The following is an 18912-nucleotide window of genomic DNA, read 5'->3' on the forward strand; positions in this document are numbered from 1 at the left end:
GCACATATGTTTTCTAACTTCTAAGTCCAATTTATTCTTCTAAATTTCTCTTTCACAGATAGATTTAAATCGAATAAATTAATCTTAAACTAATGAGAGGTATGTATCTATGAAAATAATTAAAACAATTCAGGAGATAGAATTTTAAATAAATATCTTATCAAGTTAAATATTAAATAACATAAATACTTTTATTCTAATTATTACTCTCACTTCAAGTATGCATGCCATTTAGTCTCGTATAAATTATAAAAAATAATGTGAAGGATATATGAAATTTAAAATATATAGATACATAAATTATTTACTGGTACCACTAAACTCCTTTGTTGAAAATTCTATATAAAAATGCCCCCTCTCATCTTATAAATATAAGAGGATTTGAATGAATTAAGAGAAGATTGGTTTAGAGTTTGATATTTAAGCATAATTTTACTCACATTTTATTATTTAGTTATAAATATTAAAAAATTGTTGAAAAAATATGCATATTTTTATTTTTTATATTTTATTTTTAATAAAATTTTATGCATAACTTGGGGAGAACATGGATGGATATGAAAGGAAGATATAGAGTTTTTATTAGTAAATTTTTGAGATTGATTATATTGGGAATTATAATGAAATATTAATTTTTTTTAATAAGATGATAGTGATATAATTATATATAACGAATAGTTTAGGGTCAAGATATAATTAATCGAATCTAAAAAGAAAAGAAAATACCCTGCAAAGGAGCTCTCTCTCTCTCTCTCTCTCTCTCTCTCTCTGCTCTCCTTCTCTTTCCTCAGGTTCGAATCTCTATGCTCTTCTTTTGAGATTAATCTCCAGAACTTTGATGTCTTGTATGTTATATTAGATCTATGATATCAATCGGTAGTTATGTTATTTCCTTTCGTAGATGAGTAAAGTCCCTGGAAGAAATCTTTTAAGCTTCTTTGTTTTCTTCTTCGTAATCTAGTTTCAGGGATAAGTCATTCTTAGGTAAGTTCCAGTTTAGCTCTACGTTTCTTCTATTCGATTTAGTTCAAAAACCTAGCAGAGGAATTTGATATCTGAGAAATTCTATGGTAATTTTGAGGCTTTTGCAAATTTGAGATCTTGTTGAAATCAATTCCAAGTTCTCCAATTATGAAGACGGATATCAAAAGACGCAACTGTAATTTACTGCTGTCTATTTCATTTGTTCGTAATCGGTTGTGATTAGGCATCTTTAGTTGCCGCTTTGTGTAGCTTGTCTGTTGTAAATATTTTTCTGGAGGCATGTTAAATCGCTCCTGGCTACATCCATGCTGTAATGATCGTAATGTTAGAAGCATGAAATCGAAACCTTTACATTGCGAGCAAGAATAACTGATTTGGGAGACTATCAAGCCAGAAGCAACAGTGAGCAATTAACCACCTTTTGAATGGATTATTGGTTTCATATATTGATAAAGTGGCCGTCCATTCTCTGATTTAAGTGGATCCTTTTAATCATGGCATTTCTGAGTTCTCATATTGATAGACTTTGAGTATTATGGGAACAGTATAATGGTTCTGCTATTTTTATTAGTGAGCAATGCAATTTTATAATGGAAAAACTTTGTTTGGATTTTGATACTTGGAGATGCAAGTTTTGCTCAGATATCTTCTTGTCTTCTCGACTTGTTGAATAAATGAGGAAGTATATGTGTTTCAGACTATAACATAAATAAAGAGAGAGGTGGTATGAGTCGTCCTAGTTGATTTAAGCATCATTTTAAAATCATTTTCTTGATACACTCTATTTACTTATCATGATTGAAAATGATCAGTATTTCTGAATATTGTCTTTCATTTCAATATCACTATTTGACACCTTGCTATAGTTGAATGTTTAATTAATTATTAGTTAATTGATTAGAGCTGAGCAGATTATTTTAACCTAAAGATGAAGAGCAATTGAACCATATTTAAGTTCTGACCTCTATGTGGTTGAAGATGTAATGATGTTTATAAATAGTCAAATCCACATATGTTTCTTTTGCATGTTTGTTGCATTATTTTACTATTTTAGGTAAAAGTTTTCTTTTCAGCCTCCATATCCATGCATGTCTTGATTTTGCCTTTTCAAGAGTTTATGTTTATGAATTATTTCCTTCATTTACATAATTGGAGACCTTGCTGGCAAATATCTATTTCCTTTGTATCATCTTGAGAAAATGATTCATTACATATATGATAAATTTATGTTTGTTGGTTACTTGACTTACTTCCTTATTTTACTTTATTAAGCATTAATGTTAGATATTAAGTCAGACAATCAGTATATGTCATTCATCATCCTTCCCTTCTAGCCAGTCTCACTCTCCATTCATGCTAATTACCTATTTGTCTAATTCCTTTTGTATTGCCTTTGGAAATTGGAGTTGGGCTAGTTTGATGTAGGGGTGTAAATTAGTTGAGCCTGAGCAAGTCGGCTTCGGCTCAAGCTCCACTTGAAGCTAATTTCTAGCCTAAAATATTGTCTATGCTCGGCTTAGATCAAGTCGAGCTAAGCCCAAGCCTAAATTAAGCAGATTTTTATGCTGAGTCGGATCGAGCTCAAGCCAAATCAAAGCTTGAAAAGAGCCTATTTTCAAGTAGAGCTAAAGAGCTGAAGTCCAAGATGAGTCTATCGAGCTAAGCTTAAGGGAGTCGACTCCAGCTCAGAATTTGCTCACAATTAATTTTCTAGCCCAAAATATTGTTCAAGCTTGGGGTTTAGTTGGGTTCGAGCTATAAGCCGAACCCGAGCCTAAGTTGAGCAGAGTTTGAGCTGGTCATTTTTTTGGTCACCCTAATTTAACGTATCCAACGATTCATATTGTGTAATTGAATTAATTATAACTTCTTGGGCTGTTTGTTGTCATTTTTTAGTGCAAAACACAATGTCTGGAAGAGGTCGTGCACATCGCCATGCTATTGATGAGCGACGCACTTATGCTGACCTCGCTGAAGGTCCATTTGTTCGTGGTCCTCCTCGTCCCCATCCTGCACTTTTTGAAGAAGAGTTTCAACTACAGCAGATTGAACTAAGGAGGCTTATTGCTGATCACCATGCTCTCATTGAAGACCGTGTAGCTTTGCAGCGGGAGGTTGCACTTGGAAAGGATGAGATTCGCCGTTTGAATTTGATTTTTCAGGATTTTCGTGCAGAAAAAGAAGCCCATATCCGAGAGCTGATAGAGAAAGGATTGAAGCTTGAAGCTGATGTTAGAGCAACTGAACATTTAAGAAATGAAGTAATGCAGCTCCGTGCCGAAATTGAGAAACAGATTAATGCGAGACAGGAACTTAGTGCAAAGGTTCAGTCACTCACACAAGAGTTGGCAAGGGCACAAGCTGATAACAAGCAACTCTTGATTTTGAGGACCGATATTGATGGTCTGCGACAGGAGCTTATGCGTGTTAGGTTTGCCTATCTATTACTCAAAACTCAATTGCTTACACATCATCTAGATATTTTCTTTATTAACCTCCTTGTGCAGGGAGAGAAGCATGAAAAATAAGGTCTTCACCTTTAAAGTTGTTTCTTGACAGGACTGCTTTTGAGTATGAGAAGAAAGGAAACATTGAGCTGATGGAACAAAGGCAAACAATGGAAAATAATATGATTTCTATGGCTCGCGATATTGAAAAGCTGCGGGCTGACTTGGCAAATACTGAAGGGAGACCATGGGCTGCTGGTAAATGGCCAAGTTTATTGCTTCCATCTCTCTCTCTCTCTCTCTCTTGGAATTCATATACTCAGAAGCTACTGTAGCTTACTTACCTCAGTTTTTCCATATATGTTCTCACTTTATAAACTCTACTTGTTATTTGGTACAAGACCGGTTTGCTATAGTTTCTAATTCCATCACATCTTTGGTGGTTTTCTGATCATGATATAGCTTACTTACCTCGGTTTCCTCTGATCTATTCTTTCTTTGGTAGTTGACCATTTGAAGTTTATCAAGCATATCCAAATCTGTCACAGAATATATCCAATTGCAGCTAAACCTTTTGGGACACTAAGTGACTTCCATTGAAATAACCTGGTTTAATCATTTGAAGTTGTTTGCACAATTCTACAGTTTGCCTTATCAGAGATTTTAATAACATTTGTTTTTCCTGCTATACCACTGCAATCTTTTTGGAGTTTGAATATGCATGGACAGTGTAGATGTGAAAATGCAAAGGGCAATTAGCCTATGATGGATATTTATGCAGTTGAAGTTATGCTAAATTGAGGTTTTATTGTTTTTCTTTGCATAGCTGGCACTCTATGATTTGTAATTTAATTTTACTCTGATGACTTTATATTTAAGGTGGAGCATATGGGATGAAAATCAGTAGCCCTGAAGGGGCATTTCGTTCATCATTTGTGGATGGCTATAACCTACATTCGGTATGCTTTCGTGAGAGATATCTAGTCCATGAACTTAGAGAATCTGATTACTTGTAATGTTCTCTCCTCATGGTTCATTTATTAACAGGGTGTTTCTGAAAAAGCTCCTCTGTATGGTCCGGCATCTGGTTCGTGGGGAGGTTACGACAAGTCTCGTCTTGGACGACGCTGAGATCTCAGTTGCATCTAGATGGAAATGGAGGCCACTAGTTCTACTGGTGGTCATTCTGTAAGGTTTAGAATATATAGCTTCTTTGTGATATATGTGCCACCAGAGTTCTCCTAATAGTAATATCAGAAAACTTTGTTTTCTTAATATTATGATCTTGCAGATATTTTCTGATGCAAACAAAATTTATTCTAAAACTTAAGTTTCTTCTTCATCCTTGAACGTAGATGACTGATCTTTTACAGCTTGGAAGTTGTTTTAGACTTTAGATATTTACTTGTAGGATGCTAGGTACCAGAGATTTTCTACTGAGATGTTTATGGTTTGCTTCCATGTTGCATACTAGACACTGGCCTATTTGGATGAGATTTGTGGATGCTTTGTAGTATGTATTGCAATGAGTATGTTGATGCAAATTGAGTAGGTTTTGATAAGCCGCTGTCAAGTTTGAATGTCTGATTCTTGGAGAGGTCTTCAACCATCCACCCTGTTGAAATGCAGTGCTATTTTGATAAAATTTGATCTGTGTTTCTAAACCTTGGATAGTAATAGGAAATTCTGGAAATAATGGATTACATTTGTATCCACCGGCAGAAAAGTATTTGTCCTCTATGCTTTCTGTTTTGGCTTTATGTGTGTAGATAATGTGTGATGTCACAATATTTTCTGACCTTGAAATTTGGTGTGATGTTATCATTATATTTTTGAAATTTTTTGCATTTCAAGTGATGAAATGAACCATAGTGCTAGAACTCTGTAAAAGTAGTTAAAACTACACTAGGAACACATTAGATTTGTTTCTCTTAAAAGATTGCCGAGTAAGACTGGTCGAAGGGATGTAAGAGTTGTGTCAGGTCGTTTTATTATATAGGTATTATACCACCATTTCTTGTCGTATGCTTTGATACTCTAGTTATTTAGCATGAGTTATTTCAGCTATATAGCACATCATTTGGTTAAGCTAAATAAGATTGTGAAAGTGTCGACACTTGGCAGTATTGTGTGTAATCTTGTGCTCAGGAAGAATCATGAATGACAAGGATATTAAGACATTGAACTGTTGATCTGCAAGGAATGGTGCTCATATTCCACTGTCCTGTTTCCAGATAGCCTCATGATAGAATCATAGAACGCGACTTTTAACTTATTTACCTGACGGATACAAGAGAACTTGATGCCCACACCATTTTTGTGTTCTACATGCTATACAGACTGATTACATTATAGATTAGGTTTTTCTACTAGATTAGTTAGACTATGGATTTTGTTCAACTGAATGCCAGGTGCTTTTTGTTTAGTTTTAGTCTGATTCCTTTATCCAAGCACAGCATAGTTAGCTTTCCAGTTAGTTGGTAACTGGTGTAGTTAACTCTACGTTAGCTCAACTACAGTGTTGTATGTGTAAGATGTATAGGCTCTAAAATGGTTGATGGCTGGTTCTTGGACAATGAATTGATTCAGTATATGTACCATTGTCTAGCTGGGCAGATGCAAGTTGGTTTGTAGATTTTTTTCTGGATGTTATTACCTGGTGTAACACGGAGGGTGATATCTTTGGTGTTGATATGCTCATGACTTGTTTTTCTTTCAAGGGGCTTTAAGCTTTCAAGTGGTTCCATGTATATCTGTTGGGGGCGTCAATATGTTTTGGAAAGCCCATTAACCGAAGTTTATGCACTTTAACTCATGGGTGAACTTTGTTGCCAATGGTGAACTGGAGATGGAAAAAGAAAGAATGGAAGTGCCCAACTAAGTTCGGTTGACCAATTTCTCCCTGTTGGGAGGATACTCTTAGCTTTTAGGCTTATAGTTTGTGAAAAAACTGGAACAGCTCCCCACTCCGTCTTAACTTGCATCAATTTTTGGGGTAATGTCGCTTCCTTATGATATACAGTCTACTTAATCAGTGTTAGAGATCATCCTGGGATATTTCAAGTGATGCCGGTCACGTGGAAGATGGCTTACACTTTTGATGAGGCAAGTAATATTTCTTCCTCTTTGCAAGATAATTGTAAAGCTCTCTCTTTCAGTGCTTTATATGGGTGTTATTTTAACATGCTTCTCATAGGCTCATAGCCATTAGTTTTAGTTAAACAACTTTAGCTGGTAAACTGAAATTTGTTCTAGTAGTCCAGACATAGCTCCTTTCATTCAACAGTAAGTTCTCCTGAGATTAGTGTTTTAGAATTCGTCTATGTCCATAGCTCTTATCAGTCCAACCAAGTACAACTACAAGCATCAATTGATTGTATCTTTGCTTTGTGCCACTTGATATGTATGGAGGAAGAGTTTCAGTGGAGGCTCTTCTATACATCTTCTGCTGGAGAAGCTTTGGTGGTTATGACCCTTGTTTCTTGGTTTGTGCATGAGCTTGGTTTTGTTGACAAAATCTTTCCGTAAGAAGTAAATCCCTACTGTGTCCTTCAGTTGAGTATAATTTGGGCTTTACTCAAACCATGTTATCATTAAGTTGTTGAACTAAGGGGAGATTTGAGGTGAAAATGTCTTAACCTAGAGAATCACATGTATTTTACTTTCTCATATACTGAGATATGGATTCAAGCCATGTTATGTGGTTCTGAAGGTTTGTTCATGGCAATATACTATGGGGCTTGTGGAGATTCCTCATTTGGAAAAGAAAGATGAGAAAAGGAGAAAGGAGAGATTGGAAGTTCTTTTCTGCTAATGTGATGTAGTTCTGGTTTTTAGGTTTTACACATTCTTTGTAAGATGTGGCTCTCATACGGGGTTCATTGGTGGGTTTTGTTTTGGGCTTTGTGGTAGTCATAGGTCAGTGTAGTCTATACTCCTTATATCATTGGCTGAATAACTTAATTGAAATTGATAGTTCATATTTGCTAATTGTGGAGCTTTTGATGATCATTCATTGACCTCCTAGAAATTAACCTATGATTGCATGATTGTTACTTGCTAAATACTGTCCTTCTGGAATAATTTTGATGCGTTTTACTTGGTCACTCCATTACTTATGTTGGCAAGGTTAGAGATGTGACAATTACCTGCTCTGAATGTGAGAAAAAATAGGTTCAGTGTGCTAATATAAGTGACATTGCGATAAGGCTTTTAGATATTACGCTTTAATTGAATTGTCTAGTTGTTTTAGAATCTTGTTTCTATTTCTAACATTAATTAGCTGTCTAATTCTTTCTCACTTTTTAAGAAACCTCAGTATAGAATTGTAGAAAACATTAGGTTTCTACTATTAAAAAACATTTTAGTATAGTGCATTTTCAGTAATAATAGGATAACTTTCCGTATCTCAAACTTGCAATTGGAACTTGGAACTTGGTGGGACTTTATATCCAACCTCTTGACCATCCCTATTTGTAGAGATACAATTGATTGCTTCTAGGTTGCATAGGTATGAATAGCAATGAGAGAAAGTCCCAAACTACTAGCCAACCTTGCAGCTTTTATGGCAAGTCTCTCTCTGATGATGTGCTTTTGTTGGTAAATTTTACCAAATTTTGACAGTCTTGTAGTCCTTTTACAGTTTTACCTAATTTTTCTTTTCAATCTTTGGGACTTTCTTGTTTGAAACTTGAAACTATGTGTGGGAGAAACTGTTAAAACTACCAGTAATGCTGAAATTTAAGGTCCAGAGGCCAATCCCTAACTGAAAGGGATACAAAATATGCTAAGCCTCCTTGACAAATTGAACATTATGTGCCATTCAAAGGTTATCTTACTTTGTAGTGTGCAAAGAAAGGTTTGAAAGCTAGTTGGGTAACTGATGTACATATTTCTATTTGCTTGGTGTAGGTAGGAGAAAAAAAAAAACATAATTCATGGTCCAATCATGGCATAGGAGATGTTGAAAGCTATCTATGAATTATGCATTTCAGTCATTGAAATAGATAGGATGGTCAAAGTAGGGAACTGTTAAACCATATTAGAAAACAAACTTTCACTCTGAGAATAGATTATGGAAGTGAAACCATCTACCATAAGCAAAGGAGTCTTTCTGTCATCTTGAAGAATGACAATTTGCTTGTTGCACTCATACTGTTGTGACTTAAAGGTTAGGGAGAATATCAACAGCTTCTGTTGAATCTGTTCCTTAATTTGGAGTTAACATAGTATTTTTTTTCCCTTTGGCTGATTGATAAAAAGATTTAGAGGTATGCTACAACACGATCCATGGGTCAGCTTGGTGCCAATGTGCATTCTGCTGTATTTATGAATTTAGTTCTCCTCGATATGCTGGAATTTAGATTGTCTTTGACTGTATAAAATGATCATATGAGAGGAATCTTTAAACCCAATGAAATTAACTCTGATGTGGGAATCAAAACAATAATTTCTGAAATCGTTATGGTCAAGATGAGTAGCTATGTGACTAAAGTTTGGGATTAATTATGCTACTCTTTTCTTGCACATATGTGAATTGTGGAGGTACCAATGCCTTAGCCATCAAGGGGCTGAGAACTCATTGAATAGCTAACTTGGTTAAAAACTCCTATTTCATACTTGGTCTTGCTGAAGCATATTTGTTTTAGTCATACTTCATAATTGCCTAATTGGTATTCACTTCTTATGATGTTGGAACTATTCAGCATAATGCCGTCTGTTTTATACTTCTGTCATTTGAGAATATGGAGTTGGCTTGCTTTGTTTTCTGCATTACATGATTCTGCAACTGTTATTTGTTCGAATTGATAAATGTCGTTTCCTCTCATTTGCAGGTTGACCTTACCCCTATAAGTTTTCCGAATATGCAACATCTCTTGGTTCTTCAACCAAAAGGAAAAAAAAAAAAAACTAGGGGTTGCTCGAGAAATTGGGGGAAAAAAAAGAACACCACAAAGTTGGGAACTGAAACAAGGATTTGCAATCTCAGATGCACCATTCAAATCAACCAAGAGGGGGTTTGAAATTTTGAATGATGGCCCCAGAAGAGCTATTAGATATCCAATGGCTCCTTTGGGATCCATCTAAGAGGGAAATCAATAGTATATCTAATACTTCACAAGAACCATTAGATGCCCCATGGCAGATGCCTGTGAAGAGGGCAGGCTGATTGGTATTCTCGCACTCTAGACAAGTAGCGTTAAGGATGGCCACAGAGGAGCCAATTTGAGGCATTAGACTTCATTGCAGAAAGTAACTGTTTATTGCAAGGAGACAATCTGGATGAAGAGTTCATATAGTTAGTCCAACCACCTTCCTACTACCATCTCGCGAAAGAAGGTTCTTAGAAATTTTGACAAGGTACAGCAGATGTTATCCTGTGCTCTAAATAGTTGGACAACTGCAGTTCTTGATACACAAGATTGGAGATGCACCTTCCAGTGCAGAGCTGGAATTTGTGCTTGACAAATTTCGTTCCTTTGTGCTGACAAAATTTGTTATTAGTAATCACTGATACTTTTTCCATCGGTGTATGGTCATGCGGGTCAAATTCTTTCTGCCGACTGACTCTCCGTTCATACTAGGGACAGTCGTATTCGAGTAATGGAACTATGAAGTAAAACTTTCATTCTACTAGATCTTCAGGTGGAAGTTGCAGAGCACTGGTTTTGTGAATAAAATTTAAATGAGGAAAGAAATATATATATATTTCAAGGTGCAGTACATGGTTGGATGATTCCAAGGTACGTGGAAAATTTGAAGTATTTGATATATTTTAATGCCCCAGCCAATAGTCTACTGCTGAGATAAAAGTGTAGGTCACTATGAAAAATATTTCAACCATTATCATACCCAAGTACTGATGCGAATGTCTAGAAGATAAAATCAGTGTGTTCCCCAAAAAAAGGAATTTCTGACGTTGGTTTTCAGTAATTTCTTTAGTAGCATAAATCATGCAGAACAGTTGCTTGCCTTTGGCTCTATTAAAACCACCTGATCTGAGGAATTAATAACATTAACTTAAGAAGAGAACAAGATTTCCCTTTCCTTTGCTCGAGAAATTCTTCCTGTTTATTTACCTTGTCAAGACCTTGTAAACAAATTTTATTCACCTCAGCTACTGGCATTTAAAGAAAGATATATTAGCAATGGGATGATGGATTTTTTTTACCTCAATGTTTGCAGTTTCTTAGGCAAAAATATGCTGTGAAGCTAACCTTCATTGGATCGGCTGTTGAAAGATGTATAATTTTTGCTAAGAAGCCATATATATACCTGATCAAATAATTGAGGCTAAATAGGAGCATTTCCATGTACACTTACCAAATTTCATCATACCAAATTTCATCATATCATCAAAGTTTCCGCTGAGCAATAGAATTTCAGCAGAAAAGAATTTAAAAGAAGCAATTTGATTGGTATAATCCATGGTTTAATCTTATTTAGCTGCTGAAATACGTGATTTTTCAACCAGGCTAGTTTGGATCACATTTGATTAGAAGTTAATCCATATCAACTGAATGAAACGCTGCTCTCTGTGTCATTCTCAGAGAACCATATGCCTTCATGAAGAATCTTCCAAAGATACACTTTCGAGGGCTTCAACCAATTCTCAAACTAACAAGAATAAATCGAGAAGATGCAGAATGTAAACAGGGGAAAAACATTCTTCCATACTGCCCCCAAAAGAGGCCAGTACTTAAGGACAGTAGGTGAATACTCTACAAAACAGAGGTCTCAACAAATATTGCCTGTTTGGTGGTCTGGTGAATTTCCGACAAGGATCAAGGATTATGCCTTCAAACATAGAGATTTTATTTAAGGAGTACAGCATGTAGTCAGAATGATGGGGAATGCAATTGGAAATTCTGCTCCACAACTTTAAACAAAAGATTTCGACATATGTGAATAAAAGCCTATTCATGGGAGGAAATAGAATAAACAACAACATGAATTGCAGTAACAAAATGAGTAAACCATCAAACATTGACTTGCTTAAAGAACATTACTCATAGAAAAAGACTCTCATCCAAGCAGTCAACTGAATTAGGATCAGGCTCTCTTCCCACTGTTTGAGTTCGACTTTGTGCAGAGAACTTTCCTTCCCTTGGCACGTCTGCGCTTCAACACAGATCTTCCACCAGGGCTGCGCATTCGTCTACGGAATCCGTGTGTCCGAGCAAGTGATTTCCGAGATCTTGACCTCTTAGTCATGCACAGAGCAGCCTTACCTGCCCTAACCTGGAGACCTCGATATCTTTCTCTTACTACTTTGCTGCAACCCAAGTCAATCCCCAAAGACATACCTAAAGATCCAAGAGGTTTTAGTCCTCTAAACCATTGTCATTCACGAGATAACATGAGAAATTAAATTCATGCAGTCAAATTATATATCAACCATTCCATCTGATATCTGGGTTCTTCAAGTTGCAATGAAAATTTGTAACTTTTTTTTATTGTTATAAATAAAGAGCATGACCAGATTGAAAAAATAAAAAGTTCATGATTTGAAACTCTTAAAAAGCACATACAAAGGCCAATCAGATTGAACACTCTGTTCCCCTACGGAAGCATCAATTGAGTTAGATCCAATGAGGGGAGTACCCATATACAGAATTATGTTCTTTTACCTTTTCTTTTTCCCTTAATAAATACTAAAGATTGTGATGAGTGTATTCTATAGAAGAAAGTGCAGTTATATGGGAAGCAAGAAATGGGCGTGACACAATCTCGCTAACTGAACTATTCAGAAGAAGTAGAAGAGGTCCCTTGCCTACATTTTGTTGGTGTCTTAGCCAATTCCGCAAACATCAGACCTCTACCCACCAAGAAAAATCTGCACTGCCAGACTCATCCTCTAACTACCTAGCTTAAAATCAAACTGAATCAATGAACCATTTGTAACCTAATTTTATCCACTAACTCCTAAGAAACAATTTGCAACAATATAACTAAAGCAAATCAAACGAACCAGAAACAAAGATGACTCCTTTTTAGAAGAATCACAATCCAGAGATGAAATCAATAAGCTACTTTCATTATCCCAAAAATATTCATTTGGGTTTTCTCTAAAACTATCCAAGAACTGATACACAAAAGTAGAATAAATAAACAATCAAGAAAAGTGTAGCAAAGATTATTGCGGGTTCAGCTTACCGGAGAAGGAAGACGGGAAAGAGAGAGATGCAGAAGGGAAAGAGAGGAAGGAGGTGCGAAGAAGCGCAGAAGAAGAAGAGCGCGCAATTGGAAAGGCGAGAGAGCTTCCATTAAAGCCACCGCTTCGTCCGGTTTGGAAAGAGAGGGAGGCGATGGGGGGAGCAGCGGAGAGAGAAGCGAGAGTTATCGCCATTTCTTTGGGTCTGAGACGAAGGAAGCTCCTCGGCCTATCAAGATAAGGAGTTCGTAACTTTGTTGGATGGCGTTGCAATCTGAGCCGTTCGCAAACGTTTTATTACAGTCTACTCCCTACCTTTTGTCATTATTTTTAATTTTGCCATTTTGTACTGTTTCCGTAGACAAAGATAACTGTACAAATTTCTTTTTTGTCAACTATACAAACGGTTTAGGGTATATTAATATAAAGGATTGGTTTAAAACTAATAGTCCAAACAGCAATAAATATAAAAAGATTAGTCCAAAAAGCTTAAGATTTTAATAAAACCCTAAACCCTAAAACCCCTAAGCCTTGTTTGGTTTGAGACTAAGCTCCGAACTTGATTAGTTAGTCTCATTTCTCACTCTTGATTTTTCGAAGAGTAAACTCAGTTAGATATAAAAAAGATAATAAGATGTTTGGTTACCGAACCAAGTTAGAGATCCCTGAACCAGTTTAAATGAGGTCCCCGAACTCGAAGCAAACAGGGCCCTAAAGCTTAACCCCTGAAACCTAGAAACCTAAACCCTAAACCCAGAAATCCTAAACCTCTAAACCTTAGAAACCCTAAACCCTAAAAATCCTAAAGCATAGAAACCATTGAAACCCCCTCAACTTGGAAAAACCACCCTAACCCTAAACCCCGAAAACACTAGAAACCCCCATAGACCCTAGAAACCCTAGACCCTAAAAAAACCTAGAAATCCTAAACCATAGAATATCGAGGCAGTACTTGTGATATTTCTGCTTGGGACACATTTTATTTGACAGTTTTCTGAACTAAATCCACATTGGAGTGAATTCCTGCACCTTAATTATTCAACCGAAGTGTTGGAGTGGAAGACCACGAGGTAGTGTTTATCATTCCCAAGATTGCCTCGATAAAGTCGGACGGCTTTGTTTGCCCTAGCTTGGCAAATCACATCCTCGTGCCACCACACCCCATAAACAAGCACCACTCGACGAAAGCTCGAGAAAGAGAATGTTCTCTAAAGCAACTACTTTCAAAGTAATAGAAAGAAAAGCAACAACTAGATTTGAAGACCCTAAAATCACTAGAAACCTAAAAACCCTAAACCCTAGAAACACTAAACCTTAGAAATCCAAAAAAAAACCACTAAAAAAACTTAACCCTAAACTCAAGAAACCATAGACCCTATGTATTGTAATGCCCATGTTCGGCATGGCAACGTGTTTATCCACTTGCCCACATGACACACACGATGCAAGCGACAAGACAAATGGGGTAGTCACGCATAGATACACATATACTCAACATAATCTATCTTAGAGATAAATTATACTATCAACCAAATAAATATGTTAATATATGAATAACCAACTCCACAATAATATACACAAGATTACAATATAATCTGATAGGATCTACATAGGCCACAATAAACCATCAAGATACAACTACTATAATACCGTTCAACTTGTAAAATATTTTCTACTATACAAAACACAGTCTAATATAGTGGAATATAAAAATATACAATATTGACATAACTCAATATCTATATAAACTATCTTTTATGCAATCTCGTATTTATAACTCACATCTTTTTTTACCCTAAAATAAATATTACCTCAAATCAGTGATGTCAAATAAAGAGTATATCATGTACTATATATTATATGAGCATGTATATATGTATCCTCAATGACACACACACACATGTATATATATATATATATATATATATATATATATATATATATATATATATTATATAATCAATATTATTTTATAAATGACATATTATATTCTCAACTAATAATATATTTTTTGATAAAACTATAATATGATATCACCTAATATAACAACATATGATATATAATAATTATGATCGAGTGATAACAGTCACATTAGTAATAATGCATACCAACCACTCGGTAATCATATATGTCAAAGTTAGATATAATCCACATATATCTAATTATATCAACAATCTCGACTGTAAATATCATCCACTATACTGGACTATTATGTTTGTTCACAAACTCGATACTTGTCTTGCCATCATACCACAAACTCAAGGCATATCATGTCATTAGATATCTTTGAAGATAATTATACCCTGAGTTGGCCGACCTAGCGGCTGGGGGGCCTGCCATGGCAGGTGAGAAAACTTTTGTCACCTACTTTTGGCTTAAATATAAGGTTGGCCACAATGTGGCCGGTTGCGTCGTGCCCAAGATACTATCTTTTTTTTTTTTTTTTTTTGGGTTAGGTTATTACATTTTCCTTCTCTCTTATAAACATTTTGACTCCGAAATTTAGATCACAGTGGTATTGTAAGGATCGACATTCATATTTCCATATCCTTATAACCAAAACGATAATGGTCTCATATAACTTTTTGAGCTTTATAACTCTGACCTAATATCTAGGTAATAACTGTACTATTCTTCTACAAAAATCAATTCTAGAAAATATATTTATGTTACTAACCCATAAGAAAGAAATATTACTCGATAATCGCGTACACTAATTCTATAATATAGCAAGTATATCATCAGTTACTTGTATCATATTTTATTCCAAAATACCTCAATTTGTGCAAAATGATCACTTGTCATGGTAACTACAGCTATATAACAACGTAATGCAATAATTACCTATGATAATACACCTATTTAAAAGTTATCTCCAATCCATTGAATGCATATTTTAATACTTAAACATGTTTAATGGAACATCCCTCAATACTAACGTTAAACTAGGTAAAATGATAAATACATATTATTTCAAGAGCATTCGAAATACTTAACTTATGTTTCTCTTTCTAAAAATAAATTATGTCACCAACCTAAACATACTCTCACTATCATCTAATATCATCATAGAATTTAGGCAATAATACAGACTCTCTGGGCTTGGCTCGGGGCACGAGGCCAGTCACAATGTGGTTGGTCACGTCGCTCCCAAAATACCAATTTTTTTTTCTTGAGCTAGATCAACCCTATAAACCCTAGACCCTACACCTAAAAACACTACAAACCTTAAAACCCTAAACACTAAGCCCTTGAAACCTTAGAAACCCTAAACCAAAACCTAAACCCTAGAACCCTAATATCTTAGGGAAAAAAAAAAGATTTTGCTAGCAAAGGCCATCGTTACGTAGAATTATAATTTCATAAGATACCAAAACCTTAAACCCTAGAACCCTAATATCTTAGGGAAAAAAAATGATTTTGCTAGGCAAAGGCCATCATTACGTAGAATTATAATTTCATAAGATAGCCAGACAACCTCATACATACTTAAGAAATGCAACAATACTCCCGAGTAAAGAGTATGAAGAACAAAACAAATATCTCCTCTTACATACTTAAGAAATGCAACAATACTCCCGAGTAAAGAGTATGAACAAAACAAATATCTTCCTCTCAAATCATTTCCTTGAAGAAGAAGAAGCCTTCAACTCCTCTATCAATTTTGTCGCCGGAGGATGCAGCGAAACTGCACCGAATTGCTCGTTTGAGTACTTCTTATACACAACCTTCAGTTTACTCTCTGGAGCAGCTGAATGAGAGTTCACCAGGATATGAGTACAGTCCCTGCAATATCCAAAACAACAACTTTTGTTCAGTAATAATGTTCATCTGCTGCGCTGCTGTTTGTTATAAACTAGATATAATAACATACAATAATTGTTTCTCCGAGAAGCCCGTGTGGCGCTGCAGTGTCTCGGTCCAAAGAGGGCTCTTCTTAAGCGTGCAGCGAGCGGCGTAGACGGCAGAAGCAGCAACCATCGATGGGCAATACATGATCATCGAGTACTGCATCATACCCAATTCAGCAAAGAAGAACACCATGTGCTCCATCTGCATATTATTTATTAGCAAAGGAAAACAAAGTTAACAAACAAGTAGACTCCATAACACTCAGGAAGTAAGACAGTCAGTAGTCTCAGCTGCTTCCACCTCTTTATCACAGATAGCAGCTTTCAGAAATCTGACAAGGAAAACATAAGGTGTGGGAACTGTTAAGTTCCACTCCAGTTTGTTCAGAATTCCTTTCTCCATCACCAGTATCTGCTCTCTGGTGTATGCCCTGTCTGATATGCAGATGAAATCATTGACCTGCACAAGAGTTGATAGAGAGAATTTAGAGCAGAAAAGGGGTGAAGAAGACAAAGTAAATACGATGAAAATTGACAATGTTGTAACACCACCTCTGGAGCCCATATTTCCTCGTACTTGCAGGCGATGAGCATGGCGCAAACTCCTACAAGCTGCAACTCTCTCCTCATTACTGTCTCCATCGAGAGGTAGCGATCGATGATGTAGAATGTGAGGTAGAGGGTCTCAGGCATCAGCTCAAATTTGTGATGCACTTCGATTATCCAATCGGCAAGGATGGCTCTCATCTTCGCGTTGATCTCGACCTGAGAGTCCATGTAGTCATGTGGCCTGCTTGAATTCTGCACAAAGAAAAAGAAAATGAATGCATCTTAGTATTAGAGTTAAAGTCATCAAAACGTACAGACAATAATGAAAGTACCTCAGCAAGTTTATAGAACTTGTAGATATCTTCCACATAATCCACAACAGCCAATTGATCGTCGCCGTCAGCCGCATCGATATTGTGGATCAACTCTTTTGGTCTGTCTGTAACTCCACAAGCAGCCTGATCAAATAGCAACAGTAAGATAATAATCCATAATGTTTTACTCCCTATCTCTCAGGAGAAAAGTTTGAATCGATCAAACACCTTGCTCCGAGCAGTAAGTACTGAAGAAAGCGTGTGAATCGTCTTTCGCGAAGATTTGCCATGAGAACTGATACTGCACTTGGACATTTGCTTTGCTCTCTCATCAATGTCAGCAACGACGGCCGTGGTGACATTCTCGGGCTTGGCCTTAATGACATCCTTCTTAGTTGCTTTTGCTCCGGCCTTTCCCACAGCTCCATCGACAGGAATTGCTACTGCTTTCTGTGTATAATAATGATCTTCATAATAAGATTAATTCGATCTAATTCTTCTACAAGAAAAGTGACAAGATTGAATACCAAGTACCTTATTAGCAGCGGCAGCGGCGGCGGCGGCGGCTTGAGCATTTGCGAGGAGTTGAGCACCGAAACTTCTGCGGTAAAGAATTGAATGTAAGTAAGAAAGGAGGAAGAACCTAAAGGGAATTATTAGTACACAATTTGAGGATTACCCACCTAGTAATTGGACGATTGATCTGTGGCTGTGGTTTCCTGATTACATAAAAATCATGTAAAGATTTGGACAGAGAAAGAAAGTAGTGTTGAACTATGGGGTCTGAAACGAGATTATTAGGCTTTATTACCCTTCAGCAACTCGTACGTTAACCAGATTCCCGATGTCTCCGAGGGCTCGCCGATTCTTCCCATCTGCTCCGGCGGCGGCCTTCTGCTTGCCGGCAGGTACAATCCCACCTGATGATGATTGATTGCATCATTATAAGGAACCCACGGAAAGGAACAGGAAGCTTTTGAAAATAACAAGGTTCTTGTTTGAAAAAGAAAGCCCTTCATTGGGAAAAAATTGGGGAAAAGCATCCGTGTAATCAAATAGTATTCCTAGAATAGTGAAAAGAAATTCCTAGGATGCAGAGGAAGCGAATAGATTACTCAAGAAAAGCATTAAAGCTTTGGATTCTTGACTCTCTTGAAAACGATCCCCTTTGTTCTTAATTATTTTCCGACGAGAAATTTCTAACATGCCCAGATTTATATGATGACAACATAAGGAGATCTTTGCAGAAGCCACCGCAGAAAAGAGAAGATAATACTAAAATACAAGGAAATGTATTAAGATCTACTCAAGAAACGAAAGATTTGGGTTTTCCTTAAAGACAATCAAGGAAGCGATCTCTTTCATTTTTACCTCTCTGCTGCTGAGAAACTACCGCTTGATGCCTCGAAGTCATGGCTTCTACTTCTTCTTCTTCTCCAACACCTCCTTCTTCTTCCTCGATCTGCCCAAAGAGACTCGAGAACACCAACGAGAGAAAGGAATGGAGTCGAGCAGCCACCGTAAGGCCTCAGCTGTGAAAGAAGAAGACAACCTTCCTCTTCTCTCTCTCTCCCTCTCCTCACTTCTTCTCTTCTCTCCTCTTCTTCTTCTTT

The 18912-nt window shown here is 36.4% G+C and overlaps 2 protein-coding genes across 5 annotated transcripts; one reads left to right on the plus strand and one right to left on the minus strand.

Annotated features, from left to right (window-relative positions):
* The first annotated feature begins 712 nt into the window (after window positions 1-712).
* Window positions 713-10601, plus strand: LOC140776280 (protein FLX-like 3). Of its 4 annotated transcripts, XR_012106856.1 has the most exons (7): window positions 713-791; window positions 2881-3415; window positions 3544-3689; window positions 4311-4390; window positions 4479-4619; window positions 6152-6536; window positions 9266-10601. XR_012106856.1 is itself a non-coding variant. In XM_073119935.1 (5 exons), exons 2-5 carry the CDS (start codon window positions 2892-2894, stop codon window positions 4560-4562), a joined length of 834 nt encoding a protein of 277 aa, XP_072976036.1. In that variant the 5' UTR covers window positions 713-791; window positions 2881-2891; the 3' UTR covers window positions 4563-6145. The 4 variants fall into 4 exon arrangements, 1 of the variants encoding a protein (XP_072976036.1); XR_012106855.1 differs by lacking the exon at window positions 6152-6536 and having other exon boundaries at window positions 4479-4624; XR_012106857.1 differs by lacking the exon at window positions 6152-6536.
* A 5414-nt stretch (window positions 10602-16015) lies between these two features.
* LOC140776724 (G2/mitotic-specific cyclin S13-7-like) lies at window positions 16016-18910 on the minus strand. Its single transcript, XM_073120544.1, has 10 exons — window positions 18671-18910; window positions 18111-18219; window positions 17983-18018; window positions 17834-17900; window positions 17528-17749; window positions 17318-17443; window positions 16989-17237; window positions 16738-16896; window positions 16460-16638; window positions 16016-16371 (listed from the first exon to the last, which is right to left on the minus strand). The coding sequence occupies exons 1-10, from the start codon at window positions 18711-18713 to the stop codon at window positions 16206-16208; spliced, it is 1356 nt and encodes a 451-aa protein (XP_072976645.1). The 5' UTR covers window positions 18714-18910; the 3' UTR covers window positions 16016-16205.
* Window positions 18911-18912: the final 2 nt, after the last annotated feature.

Source organism: Typha angustifolia, chromosome 14 (assembly GCF_048772165.1).
Source record: "Typha angustifolia cultivar Huaian chromosome 14, ASM4877216v1, whole genome shotgun sequence".
Lineage (NCBI taxonomy): Eukaryota > Viridiplantae > Streptophyta > Magnoliopsida > Poales > Typhaceae > Typha > Typha angustifolia.